The sequence below is a fragment of the Debaryomyces fabryi genome (genome assembly GCF_001447935.2).
Source record: "Debaryomyces fabryi strain CBS 789 chromosome Unknown contig00380, whole genome shotgun sequence".
In the NCBI taxonomy this organism is placed as follows: Eukaryota; Fungi; Ascomycota; class Pichiomycetes; order Serinales; family Debaryomycetaceae; genus Debaryomyces; species Debaryomyces fabryi.
The window spans coordinates 27-1,664 of NW_015385804.1; the positions used below are offsets into that span (position 1 = coordinate 27).

The window sequence follows — 1,638 nt, forward strand, 5'->3', positions numbered from 1 at the left end:
TTATTTGATATTTAGGATTTATGATACATAAAGATAACAAATTATCGGAGACGACGAAAAATTGTGGGGTATCTACAGGTAAGCGGATACTGCTTCCTCATATCAATATTTAAAATTTTACACCCGTTATATTGAAAGAGCGCAAAATGAGAGACGGTTGATGAACCGAACAGGAGCTTTTTCCGTTCAGCTGCTCCACTACGTAAAAATGTTGAAAATAATGAGCAAATCTTTGACGCTATATAAGTAGCCGCAAGTTCTATGTTAGAAAATTAAAATAGGTGTTCATTCAAAACTAAAATGTCAAGTGAAAAAGCGAGATCTCTTTCAACTGCCGAAGATTTTGAAAAATTAAGTGTGGAACATGCTGAGCTTGTGGACGAAGAACCTCAATCTCTTACTGCTGAACATCATGATTTTCTCATGAAAAGACATGGTTCAATACAGTTGCATCCTTTACCATCAACAGATCCTTTAGACCCTCTTAACTGGCCCAATTGGAAAAAAAATTATGAAATAATCTTGATAGCATTTCATGCGTTTGGTTGTGCATTTATGCAAGCGGGAATATCTCCTGCTTATGAAGCAATGTCAGAAGAATACGGTAAGTCTATGACTGAAATATCATATTTAACTTCAGCACAAATATGTGTCGCTGGTATAGCTCCATTCCTTTGGGTTCCCATAATGAATGCATACGGTAGAAATGTCTTTTTGGCCTTCTCAGCTTTAGCTTGTTGCGTTCTCAATATAGGTGGAGGATTTTGTTCCACTTATGGACAGCAAATGGCTTGCAGAATTTTGGTTTGCTTTTTTGCCTCGACAGGAGCTGCAGCAGGCAGTTCTGTCGTAGCTGATTTAGCCTTTAGCCATGAACGAGGTAAAAAAAATGGGTGGTGGTCTCTTGCACTTATTATGGGCACACCTGGTGGCCCTTTCTTCATGGGATTCGTCCAATACCATGTGGGTACTATGTGGATATATTTTACATTTGCAATCATGAATTTCATTCAATTTATACTTTGGTTATTAGCAGACGAAACTGTTTATATCAGGAATCATAATAACCATGCTATACAGCCTAGTGCAAAGGGAATAATGAAGTGGTTTGGATTTTATAGCCGTACCCAAACCTTTACATTGGACAATACTTTTTAGACCCTTAAAGCAAGCTTTGAATTTAAATGTCTCTATGGCAGTTATTGCTTTGGCTATCACCTTCTGTTATGCAAATATTGCTCTTGTGGTTGAGATGCCTCAAACTTTTGGTGCATTATTCCATCTTAATGCACAGCAATTAAGTTTGCATTATATCGCACTTATAGTTGGCTCTATAATTGGAGAGGTACTTGCTGGGCCACTTTCTGATTGGTGGATGAAAGTATGCTATAAGAAAAGAGGAGGACAGAGAATAGTGGTTGATAGACTATGGTTATCTTATAATGGATTTATAGCAGTTATCGTTGGGTTGATTGTTTGGGGTGTTTACCTAGATAAAGTAGAGGAAAATCACTGGAACATTTCTGCATTGATAGGTGCCGCGGTTGCAGCGGCAGGGAATAATATTGTTGCAACTGTGTTAACAACTTTTGCTATTGATAGTAGCAAGTATGCCCCCGATGTTGGTTTATATTTGAA

At 37.7% G+C, this 1,638-nt stretch overlaps 2 protein-coding genes across 2 annotated transcripts; both read left to right on the forward strand.

Annotated features, from left to right (window-relative positions):
* Nucleotides 1-300: 300 nt before the first annotated feature.
* AC631_05961 (uncharacterized protein) lies at nt 301-1,158 on the forward strand (the record flags this gene model as incomplete). The annotated part of the gene is made up of 1 exon (XM_015614790.1): nt 301-1,158. The coding sequence occupies one exon, from the start codon at nt 301-303 to the stop codon at nt 1,156-1,158; it is 858 nt and encodes a 285-aa protein (XP_015464381.1).
* Nucleotides 1,159-1,192: 34 nt separating this feature from the next.
* AC631_05962 (uncharacterized protein) lies at nt 1,193-1,608 on the forward strand (the record flags this gene model as incomplete). Its single annotated transcript, XM_015614791.1, has 1 exon — nt 1,193-1,608. A coding segment is annotated over one exon (416 nt), but the record flags the coding sequence as incomplete, so codon positions are not given.
* Between the last annotated feature and the right edge of the window lie 30 nt (nt 1,609-1,638).